Source organism: Pelophylax lessonae (genome assembly GCF_965119305.1).
Source record: "Pelophylax lessonae genome assembly, chromosome: 2".
Taxonomy (NCBI): Eukaryota; Metazoa; Chordata; class Amphibia; order Anura; family Ranidae; genus Pelophylax; species Pelophylax lessonae.
In genome coordinates, this window is record NC_138769.1 from 303,843,177 (window position 1) to 303,868,391 (window position 25,215).

The following is a 25,215-nucleotide window of genomic DNA, read 5'->3' on the forward strand; positions in this document are numbered from 1 at the left end:
GGGACTGGCCAAATTTCAATCCATGTATGGGCATTGTAGTTGTACAGAAGTCAATCCACTGATTGACTTCTGTGCAACCACCCTGTCAGGTTTTCCCTGCTTGATCAATGCCATAGGCTATCACCAGTAGCCCTGATCAGTGTATTCTGACAGTGGGGAAGTCTCCCCACTGTCAGCATACAATAGCTCAACAGGGAGGATTCCCTATTCACATTTTTGTTCATCCTGCTAACTAAATGGAAAGAATTGACTCATGTATGGGCTGCTCAAGACCCAGTGCAATCTGTAATGCAACAAACACAAGCCCTCCCATGCTATGCAATGCAAGTCTGCGTGTGAATCTTGTGTTTAGGTTGTGGCTGTTACTCAACTCTGCCAATACAAAGCACTGCGAGATGAAATAAGCAGTTTATTAAGAGAAAAACTTTAAGGCATTTATTAAAATTTTTGTCACAAATCATAACATGCAGCTAGGTACAGGACTGTTCTTAATCTCTGATCTATTAGGTAATGATGCCTTGCAATTCAAGTATTTACAGGATATAAATAACATTCCACTTTAAGATTATTCGTAGTCATTATGTAGCTATTATTATTATGTTAATATGAGTACTTACTCTGTCTTTATGAGAATATCACTGTTCTTGGGATCTAGTACACACTTACAGATGAGCTCCTGAGTAACTGGGATTGCTATATGATTAGATACACACAGATCTGAAAGATAATCTAGAAACCTGGAAGAAAAATATGTTTATAAACATTGAGAAATATATGCAGTATCTAAACCTCATATCTTTACACTGACAGATATGAATCAATATATTTTCCCCACTCTTGCTTGTTGGTGGATTAATGTGTCAATTTGTTCTGCTTTGTTTTTTGTTTTGTTTGTTTTTCTTGGAGATCTAATTTTACTATAATTAAATAATGCAAATATTCAGTTATTAACTGTGACGGAAGACACTTTGGTTGGGGGGGCCCGTGGAACCCAGGTTACAGAGAGGTTGCGAAAACCCTCTGTCAGCTCTCTAGTCCCCTCTTATGTGTAAGTCACCCTGTCTATTAAGGGCACAGGGTGACTAAGAAAATGATGGACCACTACTTAATGGACACTGAGAATATGGTTTGGATTACTTCAAATGGCACAGTAAAATTTATCAACAATATACCTCAAGAAATATATGAAGATTTAATCCCACTTTACACTGTGAAACCTATAGCCTTTTGCCATGAAGTCTGTGACTCCAAAACAATCAAAGCATTGTCTAGATGTGGATTGCCATTCATTCATATTGTTTCTGTCTGGTGGCTAATTTGGTTAACTCCTGGAAGATCCTCTATAATGGGATTAGCCTTGTGTCAGCTGTACCTCGTTATTTAACCATTGTGTGATGTTTTGGGTAAATATTTGGGTGGTCACTGACATACTTCTCATGTGTATAAAAAGCCTGTATTCTTGTTCAATAAAATGTTCCAGATCTTATACAAGCTATTTTCGGCTAGTTTTTGTATGGGGATGGCTAAAATATCTGACATCTATGTTCAAGACTGAAGGGAGTGGTAGTCTGACAGAAGCACGCAAGCACATTAAGGGGGTTGCAGGTTCCGTTACATTGGTGGCAAGCGGTGGGATGCTTCCTGCAGTCTGGAACATCCAAACCTCCACTGGGATTCAAGGTCTGGATAGCAGAAGAGATACAGATACCAGCTGCCATGGAAGAGGAATTCGGAAGGAGCTTGCAAGAGATGCGGATACAGCACAGGGGACCAGTGTCAGAGCAGGCCCTGCCAGGATGGTATGATTCAATCAGCTTGGAACTCTGGAAGGAAACACTAGCCTGTGAGCAGCGGCATCAGGGAAAAATCCCTCCCTCCATCCAGGAAAGGTACTGCTCCTAGTATGGATTGCGGGTACTGTTTTTGGGAGATAAACCGCACAAGGAGCAGACAGCTGAGTTAAGCAGGTTGGTCTGGGTAGAGATGCTTTTGAAAGAGAGCTATAGAGCCCTCCGGTGGCATGTATCCCAAGCAAGCCCTTGGATAGTGGATGAAAGCCCAACGGAAGGCTTTGGCTATGGTAGCCTGGGACTGTTGAACAGGAAGCTGTCAGGGGACGCTAACTTTGGGAGCTATCTGGAGTGGCGGTTAGAGGAAATTATGGATTACAGAAAAGAGATCCTGAACATCTCGAAAGTGTTCTAGGCACTGGAAGATGTGGTGTTTCTGGCCGTTCAGGAATGGGAGCTGGAGATCCCCTACAGACGGCTGCAAAACTCTGCTCATTGCCAGGGATGGGCTCCCTTCACCTGGGAATATCCAGACGTCCCAGCTGACAGTCCGTAAATTCTGGCTGAAGAGTCGGCAATGTGGCACAGAAACAGTGTGCTTTGCTCATTGGCAACCATACCTAAGGAAGTTCCCGAAGCCAAGGGCGGTCACTCCCTAGCAGATCAGGATCCAGGGGGAAAAGGGAGAGAAGGTTGTCGTCCTCCCTCCCCAACAGTGAGTCAGAGCAGAGGAAACTATCTTCCCTCCCCAGCCAGGCTCTGTGCACCTGAGGGACGGTACCAGAGAAAGGATGTCCCAACAGATAGATGAGGGTAAGGAAGATGGAGCAGCCGACTCCCCTTCCCAGCAGCAGACAGTGCCCCAGAAGGATGACACCAACACAGAAGAAGAGCTGGCAACAAAGCAGAGTGCTGCTGGCCTCTGCCTTCAACTAGCAAAGAATGGCTTTCCTGGGAAAGGGGATGAGACTACAGTCTCCACCTGTATACCCCAGGGATGCTGGGCAGTCAGCCCAGATCCCCAACAGCATGACGAAGTGAGCCCAGCCACCCTGTCTTCTCTCCAGCGGCTGAAAGAACTCCAGGGAGAAGGGCCAGTCCACGCTTCTTCCCAGCGGCGGGCATGTTCTACAAGAGAGGCAGAGGTTGGCTGGGTGAGTAATGCTCTGTTCCGGACAATTTGTTTGGGGCACTGTGTGGGTACAGGCATTGGGGACTAGAACTGCAGACTAACTTAAAAGTCAATCCATCTGTGGTCTCCTCCAGAATCGTCTCCTTCTGAAGGGGGAGAAATGTGACAAACTCACTCAGGACAGGGGCTTTTGGAGGGGACTGCAGGCTAGCCTCTTGCCTACTGACTATGGGCCCTGGCTTGTGAGGGAGCACTGCTCCTTTTGGGGTGTATGCTGGGGGGGACCCTTGTAGTAATGTTACTTTGGATTCAAGTCCACATCTCCCCAAGACACACAGACTCTAGGCCTAGGATCCATGTTAAAGGGCTAGCTGCCTATTGCCAATAGGGAAATGCTCCGCACAGTCAGACTCATGGCAGATGCTAATGTCATCAGCTCAACCACCTGTCTTCCACACATTGTTGATTGGGCTGATTAACTCACCTATTGTCTACTGTGGGCATGGGTTTACACTTATAATGATGTGTATTGTACTTCATGAGCTTGATGACGGCAAGTCTGCTAGTTAAAGCAGTAGTATACAAATTTTTTTTACTTTTACTTCTGTACCGCTTAGGAGATATTTGCCCTGCATGCAGCTGCTGGCGCTAGTGGCGCATGTGCTCTGAAGGTCTGGCGGACCTTCAGAGTTCCTTGCCGGGCTACATGCCGGAAAGTGACTCCCGCACGCATGCGCGGGAGTGACGTCATCGCGGTTCCAACCACTCATGCGCCGGAGCCGCCGAACCCGGAAGAGACGCCAAGGGATACCGCTGTGGGAGCTGTCATGCTCCCTCTGCGTCTCTTCCGGGTTCGGCGGCTCCGGGGCATGAGTGGCCGGAGCCGCCGAACCCGGAAGAGACGCCGAGGGAGCATGACAGCTCCCACAGCGGTGTCCGGGCGTCTGTGTCGGGGCTTTGTTTTTAGGTAAGTATTTCATAATGAGCTAGTATGCAATGCATACTAGCTCATTATGCCTTTGTCTTGCAGGGTTTGTTTTTTGTTTTTTTTCGGCAGTATACAACCGCTTTAATTAGCTCAAATTAATTAAATCACTGCCATCTATTATTTGCTAGTGGGAAAGTAGAATACTGTTTGTGTTGGTTGTTCCTTAGATATGTTAATTATATTTTTGTGCACAATTTCATCTGCATATGATAATGTAATCAGGCACCTGACCTGGTGGGGTATATATTCGGTATGAGTTTGTTCAATAAATGTTCCAGATCTTATACAAGCTAATCTCGGCTAGTTTTATATGGGGCAGCTAAAATATCTGATATCTATGTTCAAGACTGAAGGAAGTGGTATTCTGACAGAAGCACACAAGCACATTGAGGGTTGTGGTTCCATTCCATTGCCACCATTACATTGGTGGCAGCGGTGTCCCAGACTGCAGGAAGCATCCCACCATTTGCCAGCAAAGTAACGGAACCGCGATCCCACATTGAGTGGTAATCCAAGCCATATTCTCAGTGTCAATTAGGTAGCTGTCTGTCATTTTTCTTGGTCACCCCGTGCCACTAATAGACACAGGGTGACTTAAATATAAGAGGGGCGGGGGGAGCTGGAAAATGGGTTTCCAGAGCTCTCAAAGGTAAGCTGGGCTCCACGGGCCCCCCAAAAAAAGTGACTCACATCGAATAATGTATCCCTTTTTTCTGCTTTGTTTTTTTTGGGCTTTTTTTCTGTATTTTTCTTGGAGATCTAATTCTACTATAATTAACTAATGCGAATATTCAGCTATTAACTAAAAACACTATCTTGATACATCTTGGAACATCTTGAAAGGTAATACCTTAAAGAAAACACAGAGCAGCCTGTTTTCTCAGTCTTTAGGTAGCTAATTATTAAATTAAACTTTACAGGGTAATGTGTGAATTCCATTTTTAACCATCTTCTAAAAACACTAAATGCCTGGCTTTCTCTACCTGCAATGTTTTAAGACGTTGATCCAGAACAAATACTGTATACAGCCACTAAAATCTAAACTTGGAATTTGAATACATGTTCCAGGGCAGTGACTCAAGGTGTAATCTGAGGATTAAAATGATAGGAAGGCAACTTTGCTTTCATTGTTATTTGTTTGTTCTAAAATTTAAACATATTTCTTAAGCCTCATAAATGGGCCAGATGGTGGCCGACATCAGCGGGGAAAAAAAAAGACTGACATTCGGCCCATGTGTATGGCACCCTGTCCTACAGAAGCCAGCTGTCCCCCTGTCAGAACACAACAGTTCGATAGTACAGAGGCTCCGATCGGAGCTGACAGTTAAATGGGGAAAAAAAAAAAAAAAAAAACAATAGTGTGTACCAGGCTTAAAGCAACACTACCCAAAGAACTGCAATAGAAGAGCCTTTTTTTTTTGTTCAGTTATAACTAAGCATATAGCAAAGATTGGTTCCTTTTTTACTAATAGACTCCATCCTCTCTTAGATATGTCTTCCTGAAATATTACTGCACACTTCATCCTAGTCCCTCATGCTCCCCCCACAAATCTACCACTGACCTCCACCATTTATGTACCTCTTTATTGCTGGAAGCCTCAAAAAGTTTGAACCACAAAAACTTTAAGATTGGTTACAAACATCTCTATAATGACTGTGTTCAGAGCCATAGAGGAGCTAGAAAAAAGCCTAGGATTCACATGGGGGACTTGATAGACATAGATAACAGCTGGAGCTGCAATGCCATCTAAATCAATAAAAACAATTTACATAGGCAGAAGGATGTTTGTAAATTCTTCAACCATTTTTTAATATAAAAGAAGATCATCAGTCAAAAACATTTCACCTTTTGAGAATATCAAGTTATTTCAATTTTAAATACTTCCAACTACCATCTTCTATTCTAATTACTATCATTGCATTTAGGTATTGTTTAGCTCAGATCAAGTTGATTTAAAAAAAAAAAATTTGAATGACCTCTTCGTGACCAAGGTGCTTCTTTAAAAAAAACATTTGAGGACAAGGGTAAACAGCGCATATAGTCCAAGGGGAACAAGAGTCCTGTGACCACCTCCTCCCCAGGGGACCATCATTTATCAAGGGCTGTCCTTAGGAATCGAGACAGCCAAGTAGATGTGAAGCAGCCCAGGATGCTCGCAGTCTCTCATCTGTCAGCTGGCTCCATAAGCGATCTGGACGCTGTGGGTGCTCATCAATCCATCCCTTCTGGGATAAGTTTGTGATGCAGTGGGCCTGTTCCTCTTGAACTATAATGTGCGTTTTAACACATTTTTGCAAGTATATTTTTATCTTTGTTTATTAAAACAGTGGACTTTTTTACTACACCATGAGGTCTGCTATGGTTTCCCCTGCCTTGAATTATATCTTACAGGTGGATTTCCCTCTCCCTCAGCAGCATTCCTTTTAGTGTTTACTGCATTGTAGTCTACTGTTTGGGCTACCTGCTCATATGTGCTTTTTGAAAGAAATAAAACAGTGTTTACATCATATAAACATATAAATAACAGTCCAAATAAAGTGATGTAATCAATGTAAAGTTCTCTTGTGCTCCAATCTTCTTAAAAGTGCTAAAGTGCTCCACATAAATTAATTCCGTGATGTGACATGCACATCCCCTTTTGTGTTTCAACTTACCAGGAACAATGGACCCCCAGCTTTTCAGTCTGGGAGTCAAACAGGCTTGATTCAAATAGAACTGATGGGTCACAAGGAATGGATCAAGAACTCCCCAGTAGCCTCTAAGATGTTCCAGTAATCCTCAAATGCGGAACAAAGAGAAGGAGCCAATAGAGACGTACCATAGAGTTGCAGTTTATTGGCGCAATAAAAACATACTTACAAAATGGTAGCAGTAAAACAGCATGTAAACAGCAATAGGCTTTGGACTGTTATATACAGGTCCCTCTCAAAAAATTAGCATATTGTGATAAAGTTCATTATTTTCTGTAATGTACTGATAAACATTAGACTTTCATATATTTTAGATTCATTACACACAACTGAAGTAGTGCAAGCCTTTTATTGTTTTAATATTGATGATTTTGGCATACAGCTCATGAAAACCCAAAATTCCTATCTCAAAACATTAGCATATTTCATCCGACCAATAAAAGAAAAGTGTTTTTAATACAAAAAAAGTCAACCTTGAAATAATTATGTTCAGTTATGCACTCAATACTTGGTCGGGAATCCTTTTGCAGAAATGACTGCTTCAATGCGGCGTGGCATGGAGGCAATCAGCCTGTGGCACTGCTGAGGTGTTATGGAGGCCCAGGATGCTTCGATGGCGGCCTTGAGCTCATCCAGAGTGTTAAGTCTTGCGTCTCTCAACTTTCTCTTCACAACATCCCACAGATTCTCTATGGGGTTCAGGTCAGGAGAGTTGGCGGGCCAATTGAGCACAGTAATACCACGGTCAGTAAACCATTTACCAGTGGTTTTGGCACTGTGAGCAGGTGCCAGGTCGTGCTGAAAAATGAAATCTTCATCTCCATAAAGCTTTTCAGCAGATGGAAGCATGAAGTGCTCCAAAATCTCCTGATAGCTAGCTGCATTGACCCTGCCCTTGATAAAACACAGTGGACCAACACCAGCAGCTGACATGGCACCCCAGACCATCACTGACTGTGGGTACTTGACACTGGACTTCAGGCATTTTGGCATTTCCCTCTCCCCAGTCTTCCTCCAGACTCAGTCCACTGCTTCCGCAGGTCCCCCAAGATCTGGAATCGGTCCTTCTCCACAATCTTCCTCAGGGTCCGGTCACCTCTTCTCGTTGTGCAGCGTTTTCTGCCACATTTTTTCCTTCCCACAGACTTCCCACTGAGGTGCCTTGATACAGCACTCTGGGAATAGCCTATTCATTCAGAAATTTCTTTCTGTGTCTTACCCTCTTGCTTGAGGGTGTCAATGATGGCCTTCTGGACAGCAGTCAGGTCGGCAGTCTTACCCATGATTGCGGTTTTGAGTAATGAACCAGGCTGGGAGTTTTTAAAAGCCTCAGGAATCTTTTGCAGGTGTTTAGAGTTAATTAGTTGATTCAGATGATTAGGTTAATAGCTCGTTTAGAGAACCTTTTCATGATATGCTAATTTTTTGAGATAGGAATTTTGGGTTTTCATGAGCTGTATGCCAAAATCATCAATATTAAAACAATAAAAGGCTTGCACTTCTTCAGTTGTGTGTAATGAATCTAAAATATATGAAAGTCTAATGTTTATCAGTACATTACAGAAAATAATGAACTTTATCACAATATGCTAATTTTTTGAGAGGGACCTGTATATGTTTATATGATGCTAGCGCTGTTTTATATATTTTATGTTTACAAGGGATTCACATCTGCTGCTAATTATTTTCTTTCTTTTCACTTCATTTTTTACCATAGCGCGAGTATTTATTTTTATACATATGTGCTTTTTACCTATTTATCTACATAGTTTTATATACTATCCACCATATATTTACTCCTACTACCTAAAAGGCAATGTCTTACACCAGGGGGGAGTGTAGATCTGTGCGCTGTGCTCTACAGTATTTGGGGTGAGGCCTGGATTAGTTAAAAAAAAAACATTTACAGAGTTCAGTAGTGGTTTGCTTGCTGTGAGACTCAGAAGCCATATGACCATATTCTCCAATCACGTAGTGCTATTTACAGCATTATGCAGAGAATACCCCAATATGATACTGCAAGCTGAACACTGCATGCATTTATTTAGCTACTCATCTGTTGGAGAGTGAATAACGAACGCTATTTGGTTTTCTTTATAAATCAGCCCCATAGCCTGTGTTTGCCTTGAGCACCCCTTGATCAAATTAAGTGATAATTATTTCTTCAGTAAACAAAATTAAACATATTTCTACTAATTTGTATAAATGACAATTTATTTATCAAATTAACAGATTGGAAAACAATAAATTAGACATATGGAAAAGTCTGGGCACCCTGTCAGCCAGTAGTGGGATAACACCTTCTCTGGCAGAAATCTATATATGTTATTCATAGACAGCTGGCAGTCTCTCTCTTTATGCTGCAAGATTTTGATTACTTTATTGTCAAATAACATCTACAAAACATGTAATTTAAGTAGAGGTGCTAAACATTTTTGCATCATCCTCAAATTATATGGAATTCCATCTATTGCAAGCAGACTTTGGAGTATAACCTGTACACTAATATGATTAATTATCTATTTTGACAGTAACTGAATCCAAAACAAAATGCAGCAGTAAGCTGCTATTCTTATGATTTATATTTAGCAAAACACGTTGCTATCGCCAGAATTTTACTGATGCTAAAGTCAACCTGACAAAAACCTGGATAGTCCAACCTGATCATTCAAAGAAAAAAAAATGCAGGAGTACTAAAAACTTTATTATGTCAAAACATTTAGCAGATCCAAAGAGATGAAAGAGTATAAAGTTGTACGTTAGCCTGAACTTTTCCTGTAAAAGAAAAGTTTGAGATTTCCATATAGCTTTACCACACTATCTCTCTGGATCCACTGCTCATTTTGAAATGTAGATTGCACTATAGGTAACGTCTGTTTATGAATTTTAAATCATGTGCCCAGCATACATAGACTTACTCTGTGACAGGAACATATAGAGAATGATCTGGAAAAAAAAATTATCATATAACTGCATTCTATTCTGAAAAAAAAAAAACTGATGAATCAGACTGAAAAAGATTTCTCCACATAGCAAAGGTGACTTACCGTGGTTCGCGATTTTTTCTCACAAGGCTAACAAATGTCTCTACCTCAGTTTTTGTTATGTGTTTCTCCAAAAGTTTACGATTGTTGTGTAGCAGGGCAGTAATAGTGTCCTCTGCTAGAATGTCATAGCCAATTTGAGACTGCATGACACCAAACTGCTTGGCTATGTGTTCCTACAGTGAAATAACAAGGAAACACAGTACAGGGGAATGTAGGTTAAGTAACAGCAACAGAAAAAGAAGCATATTTATAAAGGATGACTTTAGAGGTTACATTGATTTCATTTAAAAAAGTTAGAATAAGGAAAAAGAAAATGAAATTGCCTCTCGTTTCCTTCCATTGCTACCATGTATGCTGATTGCTATTACCATGGTAAAGGGGCTGTAAGTGTCCATTCCCTTGTGTTGCTGATAAGAGTGAGCATTTCCTTCATCACTGGGGGGTGCTTTTTATTGGATCCCCAAAAAAAGAAGTACCCCTCCCAATAACAGCTAAAATGGTGGCACATAATTTTTAAACTTTTAACATGTTTTCTCTGAAAGAAAAATATGTAACTCTTTTAAGTGTTTGTAAAGGATTTTTTTAAATAACAAACATGTTATACTTACCTGCTCTGTGCATTGGTTTTGCACAGAGCAGCCTCCGATCCTCCTATTCACTTGCTGTGATTAACAGCAGCATGAGCCAATGGCTCCTGCTGCTGCATCTCAGCCTCTCAGCCAATGAGGAGGGGAGACCCTAGAGAGCCGCTGCTCTCGTGCACATCGCTGGAATAAGATTGAGCTTAGGTAAGTATTAGAATGCATGAAGGTAAAAAACCTTCATTCTTTAGAACCACTTTAACTGCTGAGCCATTGCAAAACACATTAGAAACAACACATTTCCATAGCAAATCTTTTTTTTTCCAATATTAGGATTATTATTAATTAACAAAGGTACACATATATAAATGTATGCATGTTTAGCTTTTTGTGTTACCCAATTCTAGGTTCGCTTCTGTAACCCATTACATTTCTTCACTACAGTATAATGGTAGAACCTCAGTAATTCAACAGAACCCAAGTAATCATGTATGAATACGATAAAAGAAGAGAAGAAGGAAAGGAGGTGGAGAAAAGATTGCCTAACTCGGCCTTTTATATGTACAATATAAATATGTACAGCAAATGTAATATAAACATAGCATGAGAAATACAAAAATGATCAATAAAGATACGAATGCTGATAAATGCTTGCAAATTTTACTCAACCCAGGGAGTCTGTATGCAAACCTGCTCAATAAATGTGCTTTAGGCCCCTTTCACACGATCAGACCAATCAGGTCCGCCTGTCCGTTTTTCAGGTGGACCTGATTGGGCCACCTATTCTCCTCTATGGGGAGGCGGATGTCAGCGAACATGTGTTTGCCATTCGTCCAGCGGGTCAGATCAGATGGGATCGGATGCTGTGCATTTTCAACCGATCTCCCCATAGAGAAGAGCGGGACTCTGACAGGTCCATCTCTGCACAGTAAGCAGAGATGGCCCTGTCATCTGCCTGCGTTAGCGGGGATCATCAGAGCGATTCCTGCTAAGCCAACGGAGTCTGCTTAGTGGATCCACCCCATGTGAAAGGGGCCTTACAAATACAGCAATTGTGTCCATGTTTAACAAATGTGTTTATAAATATGCCTGTGTAGCAAAATTATTAGATATGCAGATCCCATACCTGATTCTTCCTGTAATCATCCTGAGAATGACGTAAAACTCGATAGCACAGTCTAAACATATATTGATATGGAGCATTTTTCTGGTCAGAAAGTTCTTCTAGTCTGAGCAGTGGACCCTCGCCATTTTTATCCTTGAATGGAGCCTTTAGGATACCAAATATCTGAAAACAGAGGAAAATGTGAAGAAAAACCAGCTGTTAACATTTATGAAAAAAAAACGAAAACTTTAAATACAGATACTATTTAAACCCCAAACACAGCCATTAATATTATTAACCACTTAACCTTAAGTGGACATCATATGGTGTCCTTAGTTTTAAGTGGAGATATCTGAATAATGCCTGCAGCTGCAGGCATCTTTCAAAAATCGTTTTTATCTGCTGGCGATTCCCTGCAAAGATGTAAACGCTGACGTTTTTTTAGCTAGAAAGCCGGAGATGTTTTTTTTTTTTTATTTGATCTCAGGCTTTTCAGCATAGAGGAGAGATCTGGGAAATTATAGACCCCAGATCTCTCCATAATGAGGACCTGTCATGCCCTATTCCTATTACAAGGGATGTTTACATTTCTTGTAATAGGAATAAAAGTGATCGGAAAAAAAAATGTAAGGGAAAGTGTAAAAATGAAAATAAAATAAATAAAAAAAATGTATAATTTTAAAGACCCCACATAAGTAAACGATGTTCAAATCACACATGTGAGGTATCGCCGTGAACATGAGCATAAGGGCAATAATTCTAGTGCATGACCCCCTCTGTAAGTCTAAACAGGTAACCTGTAAAAATGTTTAAAGCGTATCCTATGAAGATTTTTAAATACCAAAATTTGGTGTCATTCCACGAGTGTGCGCAATTTTAAAGCATGACATGTTAGGTATTATGTACTCAGCGCAACATCATCTTTCACATTATACAAAAAAAATTGGGCTACCTATAGTGTTTAGTTTTTTTTAATTTATGACATTATTTTTTCTCAAAAAACTGGTGTGCAAATACCGTGTGACAAAAAAAATTGTAGTGACCGCCATTTTATTCCCTAGGGTCTCTGCAAAATAAAATATATATACTGTTTGGAGGTTTCAGAGTAATTTTCTATCAAATAAATAACAATATTTACATGTAGGAGAGGAGTGCCAGAATAGGCCTCGGCTGAAGTGGTTAAGTAAAACAAATTAAACATGAGATTAAATCATCCATCACTCAAGATGGCAAGGAAGAATAGAAAATATGGTAGCATAGTACAATGTAATTTACTGCAGAAGTTTACTTCCAAAAAAAAAAAAAAATGATACTAGCAAACAAAAGAAGCACATCAGCAACTCAAGACACTCCCATTTCCCTATCTTTCTCTTAATTATTCTAACCTGCTTAAGTATGTTCTGCTCCCTCATAAGCTTCTGGCGTTCTCGGTTTGGTTTGGTGATTGTTACATCCAGCACATTTTGACCATTGTTGGGAACATCCACTACAAAGAATACCAGATCTTCTAAAAGCTTGATGGCAAACCTACAGAGCGAAAAATAAAAAGTCCTTTAACTTGCAGTACCAAATTGTACTCAAAGAATGTTATATAAATAAGTGCATAAATGAAATAAAATTTTTGTCAATTTTCCTATGCTATGTTCTCAAAGGTTTACTTATGCAGACTTACAATAAATGCATTTTTAAAAAATACATTTTCTAGCACTTTCAAGGCAGCAATTTAAAATGTAAAGGAAAACAATACAAGCACAGCTAGCACCACTACGCATCCAACCACCTGTTCGAAATGCAATGAAGAGGCTGAACCTTTGAAATAGCCTACTGGGTGCTTCGCTCCGCGTGAGGTGGGGGCTGACGTCAGAGCCGGAACAAGGTCATCCAGTGCCCAGGGCAAAGATGGGAAACTGCGCCCCCCCCCCCCCGATGTGTACTTACAGTTTCTATCTCAGTCTCAGTGTGGCACCCGCTGGGCATGGTGACAGCTTCTCCGTCTTCCCCTCTCTTGTTATGTGATATGTCCCATTACAAGGGGTGACAGGAAGAGGGGTGGTCTGTGCCCCACTCTGAGGTGTGACTGAGGTGCACAGCTCATAGTTCAAGTTGTACAGGCAGGTAAGGAAGGGACATAGTATGCCTCTTTTATATTAAAAATGCTGCCCCTAAATTTCACAAAAAAGGCAAAAAAAATAAAAAAAAATTAGAAAGTCTGTGCTCCTTTCTTTTAAAATTATTCCTAGCTGCTATGTAAATAAGGACAAATGATAGACTATATAATTTTAAAAAAAGTGCTTAAACTAGTGATTGACCAATATAGTTTTTTTAAAGCAGATACCGATATTTTGGCCATTGAATATCGCTATCGGCCGATATTTTTGTACATTTAAAAACATTTTTTTTTTCTTTACATTTACTGTTGTGGAGGGATCTGGGGGTCTAAAAGACCCCAAACCCCTCCTTTGCACTTAAAAGCATTCAAAACGCCAAGTTTGGCTGTTTTGAATGCTGTCATTTTTTTTAATTTGGCGCCGAGTAGCATGACATCACTTCCGTGTTTTTACATGGAGACCAGATCAGAGCCGAATGCAGCTTGATCGGGTCTTCGGCGGCCATGCAGGATGGTTGCCCGGGTCTCCCGGTGGGATGGGAGACCAGGGCGAGCCACGGGATGGGGGGGACGTCCCCTCCCACTCCTTGTAATGACAGCCGAGGGCTTCTCATCCGCATCAGTTGTCATTACAAGACAGCTGTGGATGCCAGTACCAGGGTGATGCCTCTAGCTGCAGCCATCACCCCAGTACAAGCCCTTTCCCGAAATATCGGCAATATCGGTAACCTCAGGGGCCGATTCCGATATATTGGTGAAAGTGCATATCGGCTCCCGATATGTCGGCATTGCTGATAATCGGTAGATCCCTAGCTTAAACACTAAAATAAGGCCACTGCTCCCAATTTGATATGCATGCCTGGCCTCAAATGCAGACAGCAGTATGCTCTGTATGAATGAGGCCTAATAGTGAGAACAATGTGCCCTAGCATACATATAAAATCACCGACCAATAAAATGATATAGTTGCTTGCTCAGCACTAAGGATGATGCGCCTCTTGGACGCAACACCCCACAGTGCAGCTTCCATTACACATATCTGTAATTGATATACATTTATTGCATAGTGATTTTACTGTGTATATATACTGTATGTTAACCACTTAAGGACTGCCCCAGGTACATTTACTGCGGCAGGGCAGCCCTTAAACGCAAAATCGCGTACCTGATTTGGTAAAAGGGCTCTAGGGGGTGCGTGAGTGCCGCCGGAGCCGCACTCCCGCTGTGGTTGGACACACTGGTAGGTCCTTTGGCTCCTGCCTAAAGTGGCCCCAATTTTTTAAATTTGAATTAGGGACCTTAGATTGTGTAGCACCCTACAGGTAGTTGCTAGGTAAAAATATAGTAGGCCTTCTCTGCCTAACAGCAGGGCTGTGATTTATTTAGCTAGGGTGTCAGGGTTCCAGATGTGCCTGCTGAGGGAAGAAGTATCCCCACTGACCCCTGTGAGAGTATTCTCATAGGGCAGTGTGGGAAGCCCAATCAGGGGACACATCCCAGCTTGTAACTAACCCAGAAGGCAGATTATGCTGCAAAGGATTCTGAGAGTGGGTATAAGTTTGGGGGGAAGTGCGTGGCACAGTGTCTTTGGCGGGAGCAGAGTCCCAGGAAGGAGAGTGCGGCTGTCTCTCCTCCTGTCTGAGGAAGGCGGATGTCTCAGCGTGTCGCCTGAGTGTTCAGAGAGTGCTGAGTTGAGCTGAGAGGATGCGGTGTGCAGTGAGCCTGCGGAGAGAGAGAGAGGGGTCCAGTCCCAGGAAAGCCTACACAGATCGTGAGTACTGAGGATTGCCCCTGGGGGTCTGCTTGAAGTTAGAGGGGGCCACTCCGGAAGAGGTTCTGGGATTCAGTGTCAGCTAGCTGTAAAGGGGATACCTATGTTGAGGACCCTGAAGCTACAGAGGGGGGTGCATAGTCAGTGGTCCCTGAAGAGTTTAAGGTCAAAGGGGGCACCTGCAGTTTGGGCCCTGAATTGCACAGAGCGTGCCAGTTAAAGTGACAGCTATACAGAGTTCTACTATATACTACCTCAAGCTGTGCCAGGCGGGGGAAAGTATTCAGTGACTTTCATAGTACAACAGTGTCAGGAGTTCTACAGTTCTCAGTTTTGGATCTTCTGGACTATAAGTTGAGGATTCAGCACTTCTTCTGTTCTACAGAGTGTTCTCAGTGTCCGTGAGCGTTGGCTGGCGTCAAGGAAGCGCCAATGGGCATTTCAGAAGTAAAGTCCCAATTGTATTTAGTTTAAGCCTCAAGGAGTATCCCGCTCATTCCCTTCTCCCATACCCTTTATTCCAATAAAAACCACAAACAAAGATGCCGGAGTTGTCGCTGCTTCAGTTGTCACACCCAGGGTCGCAGCTCACATTGGCTGGAGAGATTACCGGTACTAATTGCAGACCCACATCAGGCCATAGGCCTGGAAACCTTGCTACAATTGTAAGCTCCCTGAGGGCAGAGATGGATGTGAATAAATAATAATTATCTAAAGCGCTGTGTAAATTGACAGCGTTATATAATCACCTGTAATAAGTAAATAAATAAAACATGAACTGTTGATGGCACTTGAGGAAAAGTTTTGGAAGAACTATATGCAATACGGGATTAAAGGCAATTTTACACAACAGTGACAAGGTTATGGGTGCAAAACATTCTAGACACTTTTATACGGCAGTATAATAAAAGCTACTGGAATACATAAAAGGGGGTGTTATATTGCACAATGAAGCAATTTATGTACACTGTTTATATTTGATCACACCATTGAGTGTGAGAGATAAAATGATGCCCGAAGAAGAAAAAACCCCACTATAACATGCGAAACAGACTTTCAATAGTTGGGTAAGGTTGGCTGCTTTCAATACTCATACAATCAACAGGAATGCAAAAGCAACCTTAGACAACTCAGAAACAACTTGAAACAACATAACAACTTAAAGGGGAGTTCCACCCAAAAGTGGAAGTTCCGCTTTAAGGACTCCTGACCCCCTGACATGCCGCATTTGGCATGTCATTTTTTTGGGGGGGTGGGTACCTAGTCTGACAGGTACCTGCTCCCACTTCCGCTCGAGACACCTAGGAAATTCTCCTCTCCCCCTCCCTTCCATTCAGGACGCGCAGCGCGACTCGTGCATGCGCAGTGTGCACCCGGATGTGAAGCCGCAAGCTGTCACAACCGGATGCCCAAACTAGTGATGCCAGCACCAGGGAAAGCCGAGGGAGAGAACTGAGGCTTCAGGTGGCTGCATCGCTGGATCGTGGGACAGGTGAGTGTGTGTCTATTAAAGATCAGCTACTACACTTTTTGTAGCTGTCTTTTAATAAACACAGAAACAGCTGCAACTCCACTTTAACTGTGACTTATTACTGCTAGCTATACCATGGATACATGAGAACTTTTAAAGACATTTTCTAGTTTAAACACTTACCCTTTCTGGTTGTAAACCCTTACATATACCCACTGAAGTGACAGCCTCAGGTGAAACACAGAGATGGAACAAATCCTCTGACATAAGTTGTACCTGCTTACCTACAGCCCTCTCTTCTCTGCATCATTCTAAAACACACAGATCAAAGGCTAGGTCTCTGCTCCAGCAGGCAAGGGGCAGGGATTTGAAATCACACACTGAACAGCACATTCACACTTGCGGACCATTCAGATCCACCTGTCAGTTTTGTCAGTTTTTCAGGCGGATCTGAATGGATCTCAATGCATCTCTATGGGGCATCAGATGTCAGCGGAGACATGTCTGCTGACATCTGATCCGATCCTGTCCGTCAAATCCGGACGGATGGAAACCCTATTTTCCATCCGTCTGGCGGATCGGATGAGAACGGACAGGCGGTCCGTTCTCATCTGATTCCCCCATAGAGAATGGCGGGGACCTGACAGCTCTGTCTCCGCACACAGCGCGGGGACAGAGCTGCCATCCGCCTGCTCAGTAGGGGATCGGCGGATCGATCCCCTGCTGACAAAAACGGAGTTCGCCGACGGAGCGGCAAGTGTGACAGGGGCCTTAAACCTGAGTGGAGGGAAAGGACACACCTCTTTCTACACAGTTTCATGGGGAAACATTCACAGCTGAGACTGTCAATCACAGTCTGTGAGCTGGAAGGGGACAGGGGCCATCTCTCAAGAATTTGTGGTATATGGATAACCTGTCAAAAGGGAATCATGCATAGTAGAGGAATCAGAAATCTCACTCGGTACTTTGAATTGAGGCAAGTAAACACTATAAAGGGATATGAACTTTTTTATTTATCATTTCAGAGGTCTACAATCACTTTACTAAAAGCTTTAGTAAAAGAGTAATATAACTTCTTTTTCCATTTGTCTTCCTAGCACTATTATATGTTTGGTAAATATACTGTAACTTATATTAGAACACTGCTCTACAGCATGCCTAAGTCAGTGCTTTCCACTGTTTTACTGACTCTTGTAAGGAAAGAAGGATGTAGAAAATTGAGCTATTTATATTTTTTTATTTATGTTACTCCACAAAGTTAAAAATTGTATTTATTGATTTTATACTGTACATTCTTTCTTTACAAAGAAAAAGAAGACAAACAACCAAGTCTCCAATTACTTAGCTGAAAATAATACTGATATTACCATTGCCCAATAACCTTTTGTCTCAAATAAACATTTTCAAAACAATAGAATGACCTTTTTTTAACTCATTACAAGAAAAGATTTCAAGTCTGCTTAGAGCAGAGATGACATTGGGATTATGCATGTACTTTTATGTTTTCTTTATTTGATTGTTGCAGTTTTTATATATTATGTGAGATGGTGGCTTGCAAGAGGTTTTGACGCATGTATTCATAACCTTTTTGTTTGCATCAAACAGATTTTGCATTTGCATGCAGGTCTATAACAATGCCAAACTCGTTTGAAGCAGGTCAAATGCAAGTAAAGAGGTCAACTGAAGGTCAAAAGCACCTTTCAATGAAATCCGAATGATCTCAAACTAAGGTCAACAACACAAGCCCAAAGCCCACCTATATAGGGCTTATACTCACCTCTCTGGTGTCCCATGCCTTCTATTCACTTGGTTTATACAGATCAGTGGCTGCAGGTGATTGATCGTCAGAAAATGTTCTAGCATGTCCCTTCAACAAAAGTTCATTAAATACATTTTATCAGTATATTGCCAGCCAGGGTCTGCAGGGCTGAAATAGAGAGGTGGGCATAGTACCTCTTCTTTTGGAGGACATCTTTCTTTAAGATTGTCTTTTTTTTTTTTTACCCTGACAGGTTTGCTTTAAGGTTTTATGAGAAGGGTAGAGGTAGGAATAGAGAAAAGTTTTCACACAGCCTACAGTCTGACCTAAAGTATAACTTAAGCATATTGCCTAATGTACAGGAACACTCTACTTCTAAAACAAAAAGTAAAGTGTACAGCAAAATATTAAAGTGTATGTAAACCCTGGCAGAGGGTGCAAGGGTCAGAAGGAAGCAACAGACAGAGTGTGGGGGGTCAAAGCAAGTAATGCAGGGAGTGCAGGGGGTCAAGGAGCATATAGGCGTGAGTATGAACAAGGAGATAATTAGGAGTGAGTATGCACAGATTGTGAAGGTCAGAAGTATGTAATGCCCAAAGTACAGGGTCAGGAGTAAACAATGCACAGATTTGACTTTGGGAGATCAAGATCTGTGCGATAATGAAATAATTAAGGTAGATATTTTAGGGTGATTACATTCTTAACAGCAATTAATCTTTTTTTATACACCTGTATAGAATCAGACCACTGAGGAACTCATAAATTTTTTTGTGCCGGAAGTTCAAATATCATAAATGGTACAATATCTCTGCTCCCCTGTTGCAAATTGATAAGTTCGGTGTCTGCCCCTCAGCCTCCTCCATCTTGAATCTACCAAGCAAAAGTGTATATACACTGCACAGGTGCCACCCAAGAAATGATGCTGCTGGATCCATTTACTTAGACGAATTGTGGTATTTTGAATGCCAAACCAATATAGGGGCCCTGGCACAGTTCAACTGTTGGGTTGGCTCCTGTACAATTGAAAGGCTGGGGAAAAGGAAAGCCCCCCCCCCCCCCGTCTAAGAGGCATTGCCACATGTGAACAAATGGAGTAACAGTGCCATAATGGTTTGGCAACTGTGCAGTGCAAGTGATAAGTTGGTGCCTGTGCCCACTGGGGACATTAATGGGGATATTTATTTTCTGGGAACAGACCCTTCAAAACAGAGATTGTTCCAGCAAACAGAGAAAAATCTTTTAGTATTGTAAGATTTTTTTTTTATTTTTTTTACATCGATTCGATACCTGGAGATTTTACTAGAAATCTTATGACTTGGTAACTTCCTGTGCTTTATTTACTGGTGATTTTGCATTGCCGGACCATGCTGCAAACCATTAGCCAAACATTTAACTCGCACCTGCTGTGCGATCCCATTCACCTACATGGCAAAATTTGACATGTAGTGCCACCTGTCAAACTCAAAATGGTGTGGTAAAATTGCAGTGCAATGTGTGCTCACCCAAGCAGCACCATGTGCGTTTTTAGGTGGGCAGGGAAACAAAAAAAGGTGGATTTCCTAGCCGCCTATCTTAAGGGAGCCTAAGGATAGTGACCTCTTCAGAGCTGAAGATGGGGAATGGAGTCTGTACAGGACTGGTTAGTGGTGAGCAAAAGTTAGCCCAAAACAGATCACGCCCCCTTTCAGCAGCTCTGAGCAAGCACCTACCCTAACTAAGAATATATCAGAAAATGCAAGCATTGATCTTTCATTAAAATTTTGATTAAAAGAAGTAATTCTTTAAAATGAAGCCACTAAAAAGGTTTTGTATTTGGTTTAATATCTTTTTTTTTGTTTGTTGGTTTTTGTTTCCTTTTTTGCTATGTATATATATATATATATATATATATAAAACTTCCTTTTAATAAATAATCATTTATTATAGATGTAGCCACAACAAGATTCACAGAGCACTGTAAGTGTTCAAACAATATAGTACAACAGAAGATGTTTTCTATCAGACCGGTTCTCTTTTACTGAAACACCTTATAGGAACCATCTCAGGAAACAAGTCTGGAGGGGGAGTGAAAAAGATGAGTCGCTCTTATGACTCAAAATTAAGTGGTGTGTAAATGTTAGCTTTAACTATCCAGCTCCGTCACCAACAGGCTTTTTTTAGCAAAGCAGATAAGAGCAGACTATAAAACACATTTATAAGAGCACTGAACTCCTCCTGTTGATAGAAAAGAATACAAAATACTCAAGTGCAATATTTCATATTCATCTCATTAAAAAAAATACTGGATTTTTGTCTTACTGTAAAATCCTTTTCTCTGATGTTCATTGACGGACACAGCTCCATATTTTCTTTAACCCTTGGGTTATGCTGCTCTCCATAGGAATAGGACTAGGCGGAAACAAAACTTGACTACGCCCCTAGAGCAGTCCTAGGGGGTATACTTCCCACTTCCTGCTATAGGACTTCAGTTTGTAACAAGTAATGTCAGAAGAATACATAACCCAACTCAATAGAGGGGTGGGTGCTCAGAGAAAAGGATTTTACGGTAAGACAAAAATCAAGTATTTTTGTTAATTAGATGAATATGAGTTTTCTCTTTCGTTCATTTACGGACACAGCTCCATATATTCTTTGACCCTTTGGATGTCCCAAAGCAGTGTCAACATGAGGGGTGGGAAAACACAGCGATGCACATAATTCCCCAAAAAGGTTAAACATAGCCAACCATGAAAACCAGGATCTCAACTAGGAATAACTAGAACTCACCAACCAGAAAGAATACACCCTCAAGAGGCAGGAACCTCTGCAACCGCAGCCTGCAAAACTTTGCGGGCGAATGCAGCATCCGCAGAGGTGAGTACATTCACCTTGTAAAACTTGGTGAATGTATACACAGACGACCATGAGGCCGCCTCGCACACCTGAACCACTGACGCCTGATTACGGAAGGCCCAAGAGGCACTAAGCGCCCTTGTAGAATGCACCTTAACAGGGAAAGGAGGAGCCTGACACCTAATGGAATAGGCCTGCACCACCGTCAGCCTGATCCATCTGGAAATGGTTGCAGCAGACGAGGCCTGCCCCTTACAAGTTCCATCCGTAAGGACAAACAAAGAATCTGATTTTCAAATCGACTCAATCGCCGCCAGGCACACCCTGATTGTCCGAACCACATCCAGGGAATGCAAAGCAATTTCATTAGGATGTTTCAGCTTAGGGCACAAGGAAGACAACGCATGTATTCATTCAAGTGGAAACCAGAGACGACCTTAGGAAGGAACGACTGACAGGGACGTAGCACCACTTTGTCCCTGTGAACCACCAGGTAAGGTGACTGACAGGACAACACAGCCAGTTCTGACACCCTGTGTGCAAAAGTAAAAGCCACCAAAAAAAGCTACCTTCTGTGACAAAGTAAGCAGAGGAAGTTCACAAACATTTTCAAAAGACAGTCTTTGAAGAACCAACAGTACCAAATTGAGGTCCCACGGATGTGCCAGAGACCTTACTGGAGGAGGCAAGTGGCAAACCCCCCGGACGAAAGTGTGAACCAAAAAATTTGCAGCCAACAAACCTTTGGAAAAAAATTGCCAAGGCAGAAGCCTGGCCCTGGATGGTGCCCAGAGCCAAAAGTTTATCTACACCTTGTTGTAGAAACTCCAGCAGACGGGACACCGAAAAGGAACGGGGAGAAACCCTCCGAGACTCACACCAAGAAATGTACGCCCTCCAAACTCTATGATAAATCTTCCTAGAAGTAGATTTTATAGTTTTTAACAGTGTAGGCAGGCATCACCAAATCCGACAACCCTCTATCCTTCAGTACCTGGCTTAAAATAGCCAGGCCGGTAAAGCCAGTGACCATAAAGCAGGATGGAAGATCGGCCCTTGAGACAAAAGATCTTCTCTGAGAGGGAGTCTCCAAGGAATATCGGCTACCATCCCCACAAGGCCCACGTGCCAAGACCAGCAAGGCCAGTCTGGAGCCACCAGAATGATTGGAATCCCTTCTGCCTCGATTCTAAGCAGAAGCCTCGGCAGAAGCTGAAGTGGAGGAAAAGCGCAAATCAGATGATACTGAGCCCAAGGGGCCACCAGAGCGTCAGCGGCATCGGCAAAAGGATCCCAAAACCTTGCCACAAACCTCTGAACCTTCCTCTGAACAGGACTACATCAGGAGTCCCACACCGGAAACACAGTTTTTGAAACACTTCTGGGTTAGGAGACCATTCACCCGGACTCAGGGCCTGCCGACTGAGGTAGTCCGCCTGCCAATTTTACACCCCTGGAATGTGCGCACAGCAGAGGGGGCTGGAACATATAGTTTTGCCCACCTTAGAATGCCGACTACTTCTCTGGCCGCTAGGGCACTTTTGGTGCCCCCTTGATGATTGATATATGCCACAGCCGTGGCATTGTCCGACCAAATTCTTACGGGACACCCCTGCAGACGATCCATCCACTGGGTCAGGCAAAGCCTAATCACCCGAATCTCCAGGAGATCTCCAAACCCCTTGAGCCGAATCTGTGCTCAAGACCCCTCCCCACCTGGACAGGCTGGCATCCGTGGTAACCACTGTCCAGTACAAGGGGAGAAAGGACTTCCTTTGTCGAAGCATCAGGGAACGGAGCCACCAAAGCAAGGATCCCCTGGCACCCCGGCTCAACAGGCTCAGATTGTCCAGAGATTTCATTTGGCAAGAATTTACTTTTTCAGGGGCCTGGTATGAAACTGAGCAAATGGATCCGCCTCAAAGGTGGAGACCATCAAACCCAGCACTTGCATGCAAGTCATGAGAGACAAAAGACGGTTGGACAACAGTTGGACAACAGGAGCCGAATCCCGTACTGCAACTTCAGCAGTTTTGCCTCCGGAAGAAACACCCTGGACCAGGTTGTTGGACAGAATTAAAAGCTGATTTCTGAAAATTCAGAGTCCAGCCGAACTCTTGCAGAGTTCGCACAGTGATGTCCAGATCATCTTTTAAGACAGACGGAGACACTGCTTGCAGAAGGAGATCGTACAGGTACCCCAGTACTGCGATCCCCCTCTGCCTGAGCAAGGCTAACACCAGGGCCAACACTTTTGTGAACACTCGAGGAGCTGAGGCGAGACCAAAAGATTATGCCACAAATTGATAATGTTCCTCTCCAACGGCAAAACGAAAAAAAAAAAATGCAGATCCCTACATATATTGGGATATGAATATAAGCATCCTAGATATCGAGAGAGGCCAGAAAACCCCCTTGATAAAGAAATTCCACCACCATGCAAATGGATTCCATCCGAAATTTCTGAACCTGCACAAAGTGATTCAGGGCCTTGAGATCCAAGATCGGACTGACCTTTCTTTCCTTCCTGGGAACAGTAAATAGATTTTAATAAAATCCCTGAAAAGTTCCAACTACTCTGGAACCGGGACAATTACTCCCTGTGAAAGCAGATCCTGCACCGCACAGTAAAGGCCCTGTAGCAGATCCAGGGACAGGGGCAAGTTGGAAGTAAAGAACCTTGCCGCAGGCAGAACCAAAACCCGATTTTGTAAATGGACCGAATCAACTCGTGGATCCATTTGTCTTGAATGAGAGAGGTCCACGAGTTTGGAAAGAAGCAAAGACCTCCCCCACCCCAGATACCGGTGAGGGAGCCCCTTCAGGCAGAGGAGGGCTTGTCTGCGGAACTAGTGGAACCCGCTTTTAACTTACCAGCCCAGGGCCTCTTGGAACCCCAAGCGAAGTGACGGGTGGACTTTTGTCCCTTGTCCTGCGAGCCTGAAGGGCGAAAGGGCCGTTTGTGAGCTGAGAAGAAAGGACGACGTTTACGACAAGGCTCTTTGCTCTTGGCAACCTGTGGAAGCAGAGTATCTTACCTCCCGTAAAACCTTTAATGATCTCCTCCAAAGAAAGGGTCACCTGCAAACGGTAGATTAGTCAGCACCTTTTTGGAAGCCTGGTCAGCCGACCAGTACTTCAACCAAATCATGTGGTGGAGGATCACCGTAGTCACAGACACTCTGCCAGCCAAAGGGGCCACATCTAAGGATGCATCACAGATGTACTGTAGCCCCTGTATCAACTGATCCACCAGCTCAGGAGGCTGTTGACCCCCTTCCAGATCCTGGCGTAAGAGTTTTGCCCATTCCAGTAAGGTATGGGAGACCAAGGTGATAGCAAAAACTGGCCTCAAAATTTAACCCACCATGGTGAAAAGGTATCGGACTAGAGCCTCAGCTTTCTTGTCCTCAGGGTCCTTAAAAGATGAGGAATCCTCCACCGGAAGAAGCATGGCCTTATTTATTCTGGAAACCTGAGAGTCCACTGGTGCAATCGACGCAGCATCAGCTGTGTCCTCTAATTTTAAAGTTTCCCGCACTGATACAATCAGTGCCTCCACAAGCACCTTTTTATGCGCGACTGTAGTGGAAGAGGAACCATCCTCACATCCTCACTGTCAGAGCACTCGGTGCGTGGGCGCAGACCCAATGGGCTTACTCGCGTCCGCACAGCCAAATCCGCCTCAGTAGGCAGAGAATACAGGTGAAGCCGGGGGGGGGGGGGGGGGGCGCTTCTTGCTAGGCCGCTTTTGAAAGGCCATATGGTCCTTTGACACAAGTGACTGCAGGACCGTCCTCATGGCCGCCAGGGTAGACTGAGACCCTCTGGCTCAGGTGGTGATACCTGCTCCAGGGAATCCATGGTTAATCCGGAGGTCACCCTTAATATGCAAAAATTGTCACAAGAAACACCCTCACACCGCTACCGCTGTTTGGGGT

The 25,215-nt window shown here is 43.0% G+C and overlaps 1 protein-coding gene across 1 annotated transcript in view; it reads right to left on the reverse strand.

Moving 5' to 3' along the window:
• The window catches only part of ITPR3 (inositol 1,4,5-trisphosphate receptor type 3), a 544,698-nt gene that overhangs the window by 351,253 nt on the left and 168,230 nt on the right, over window positions 1–25,215 (reverse strand). Inside the window, exons 14-17 of the mRNA XM_082246986.1 lie at window positions 12,720–12,861; window positions 11,356–11,517; window positions 9,649–9,821; window positions 618–737 (exon numbers count right to left, since the gene is read on the reverse strand). Coding sequence (XP_082103112.1) covers window positions 618–737; window positions 9,649–9,821; window positions 11,356–11,517; window positions 12,720–12,861 — 597 coding nt within the window. The remainder of the gene's footprint in view (window positions 1–617; window positions 738–9,648; window positions 9,822–11,355; window positions 11,518–12,719; window positions 12,862–25,215) is intronic.